Source organism: Sinocyclocheilus anshuiensis, unplaced genomic scaffold, assembly GCF_001515605.1.
Source record: "Sinocyclocheilus anshuiensis isolate Anshui unplaced genomic scaffold, SAMN03320099.WGS_v1.1 scaffold2335, whole genome shotgun sequence".
Taxonomy (NCBI): Eukaryota; Metazoa; Chordata; class Actinopteri; order Cypriniformes; family Cyprinidae; genus Sinocyclocheilus; species Sinocyclocheilus anshuiensis.
In genome coordinates this window covers 119,622-122,848 of record NW_015536619.1, presented here as the reverse complement: position 1 = coordinate 122,848, position 3,227 = coordinate 119,622, and the positions used below count along the sequence as shown (strand labels likewise).

Genomic DNA, 3,227 nt, shown 5'->3' with positions numbered 1-3,227 from the left:
CGAGACACGCTTATGCCTTGAAGTGGAACCTGTTCGTCGAGTGGTGTTCTTCTCACCGAGAAGACCCCCAGAAATGTCCGATCAGAGTTGTGCTGTCCTTTCTACAGCAGGGGCTGGAGCGAAGGCTGTGTCCCTTAATGCATTGGCCTCCATCAAGAGGATAGGGGACCTGCACGCATTTTCCGTTGATGATTCGTGCCTAGAGTTCGGGCCGGCTGACTCCCAGGTAATCCTGAGGCCCAGGCCCGGCTATGTGCCCAAGGTTCCCACTACTCCCTTCAGGGATCAGGTGGTGAGCCTGCAAGTGCTGCCCCCGGAGGAGGCAGACCCAGCCCTAGCTTTGCTTTGTCCCGTCCGAGCATTAAGATACTATGTAGACCGGACACAAAGCTTCAGGATCTCAGACCAGCTCTTTGTCTGGCATTGAGGCCGGCAGAAGGGGAATGCAGTATCTAAGCAGAGGATGGCCCACTTCAAACGGGTAGAAGCACTGAGAGGCCCTGGCTTCGGGTCGGCTTGTTAAACCCGCTCCAGAGAGTCCATATCGTAGACCCTGTCGAGCTCCTCCATCCCCTCGGCAGCCAGACGTGGTGGAGCGTCCGGCGCCAGGCCCTCACTCGATGTATTCGTGAGAACCGGTAGAGGGCTGGGTTCCATATGTAGAGACCTACGTGGATCCCATATGTGTAAAGTCCACGGTATAGCCTCAGGGGTTACAATCACCTCTAATCTTCCATATGTGCCTAAACGGTTGTTCATATGTGTAAGTGCTTCCGAAACCTCCTTCGGGAAGGATGGAGCTTCCGCAACATCCCTGTTCCAAGTGGTACGGGTACGTTTTCCCAGTGTTATCCAGTCTTACTGAATGGGTAGTGCCATAGCAGCGGTAGCTGTTCTTTTTGTGGTAAGCCCTGGCCTGCGCCAAAAAGTAGGGGCGCAGGAGGCTTACACAGGACACTGGAAGGGGCAGTAGCTATGGCCCTTTCGTAGTGATCCCAATTCGTCGGTCATCCGACGTGACGTCGAGAGTGACCCAGTAGCCTGCTGATAAATCACATAACTGGTACTGCGTGTGTTAGCTGGGAAGGATTTGCATGAAAGTATGATATTCATTCTATTCAGGAGCAGTTTTCACGTTTCATTAACAGTTCATGTTAATATTGTATATTCAACATTGTAACTGTTGTTTCCATAACCCAAAAATACCATGTTATTTTCACTTTGTGTCATTTTGTATATGTTTAAATGACTGTGGTGGCTCGAATCATATCAACTTGTGGAAAATGGGCATCTGATGACCCCTTTATGATCAAGGGTCAAGGTTTGGATGATTGCAAAATGAATCAAAACATAATGAAATGATTTAAAACATGAGCAAAAAAGTACTAAGTGCACTTTTAAATCAAATCTTTGTAATCTGTGGGCCTACCTGTGTCCATTACAGCAAATATGCGTGCGAGGATTGATGGTTTGTCCTCCACAGCAGTGCTCGCCAAGACGAGGACGGTTCGACATTTGGCAAGTAGTGTTTGCTGGAGTATATATAACACCTCCAACACACTCTGACTGCTCAGGCACATTGCGATGAAGGATTCCATTACAGCACAGCACATCGTCATCTGACAGAGTGTAAGCATCTTCGCCACAGCACTGAAGGACACAGGTATACATAGTACTGTACAATAATGTATGCATAATGTATGTATGAGTTTTTGAAAACGGTATACTGTCATTTCTCCAAATACTTAAAGGGGTGGTTGACTGTTTTTTTCTAGGCTTTAATGTGTTTATGGGGTGCAGTCTAACATGTGTTAATGCTTCGTTTTTCAAAAACCACATTATTTTTTCACATAATTTACCTTTATTCTACACCTCTCTACATTTCTCCAAATACTTAAAGGGGTGGTTGACTGTTTTTTTCTAGGCTTTAATGTGTTTATGGGGTGCAGTCTAACATGTGTTAATGCTTCGTTTTTCAAAACCCACATTATTTTTTCACATAATTTACCTTTATTCTACACCTCTCTGTCCCTTCTCCAATGAATGATCTGATGATTTCCTGGTTTTATGATGCCCCTCCCTCAGAAATACGCAATGGGCTCAGATTGGTTAGCCGGCCCAGTGTGTTGTGATTCGCTAAACCACCTAATGCACGTTCAGAAACTTCACGTCCCTCACCTCAGAATGTTCTCTGGTTGTATTGTAAACAATGGCGTCGTAAATATAGACTTGATCGGTGTCGCGTCATAGCTGTGTGGGCGGAGTCGGCGTGGGGGAAAACAATCCTTTCCCCCTCATTGGAAAAGCATGGTGTTGACTTCAGAATGGCCTACATAAAATAATTTCTGCCGTTCGACAGAGCAACATATGTAGAAAAAGCCGTATTGGGTCGGACTGTCCGTACGGTATCTGTGACTGGACAAACGACCCAATGGAATGGCCAGAGGTGTCGTTTCCCGACACTTTTGTTACCTGATTGAGTCTACAGGCAAGAGACAGCTTACTACAAGCCTATACTTGTGAAAGTAAACATTTGTCGTTTTGTTTTGCTTAATTTTAATAAAGTGATAAAGACTTGAGTAAAAGCCTGTCGTACTTTTTTACTGATATATTAAAAAATTATTTTAACATTGACAAAACAGGTAACATTAAAGGGTTAGTTCACCCAAAAATGAAAATTCTGTCATTAATTACTCACCCTCATGTCGTTCCACACCCCTAAGATCTTCGTTCATCTTCAGAACACAAATTAAGATATTTTTGATCAAATCCGATGGCTCAGAGAGGCCTCCATTGACAGCAACGCCACCCAAACTATCAAGATCCATAAAGGTACTAAAGACTACAGTGGTTCTACAATAATTTTATGAAGCGACGAGAATACTTTTTGTGCGCAAAAACAAAACAAAAATAATGACTTTATTCAACAACCTCTTCTCTTCTGTATCATTCTCATACGTTGTTTATGTCCAGTTGTTTATGTCCATCACACGAATGCGTCGCGCTGCTCACATGTGCAGCTTTGGCCAATAATGAGCCGGTGTTCAGACATAGAACACGGAAGCTTTCACTGTGCTTACTGTGTTAACCGCGTAAGGATAATGACAGGGAAGAGAAGAGATTGCTGAATAACGTTATTATTTTTGTTTTGTTTTTGCACACAAAAAGCATTCTCGTCACTTCATAAAATTATTGTAAAACCACTGTAGTCACGTCGACTGTTTTAA

At 44.1% G+C, this 3,227-nt stretch overlaps 1 protein-coding gene across 1 annotated transcript in view; it reads right to left on the bottom strand.

Annotated features, from left to right (window-relative positions):
- Positions 1-3,227, bottom strand: part of LOC107703921 (galaxin-like) — a 27,503-nt gene that overhangs the window by 5,487 nt on the left and 18,789 nt on the right. Inside the window, exon 10 of the mRNA XM_016506728.1 lies at positions 1,430-1,650. Coding sequence (XP_016362214.1) covers positions 1,430-1,650 — 221 coding nt within the window. The remainder of the gene's footprint in view (positions 1-1,429; positions 1,651-3,227) is intronic.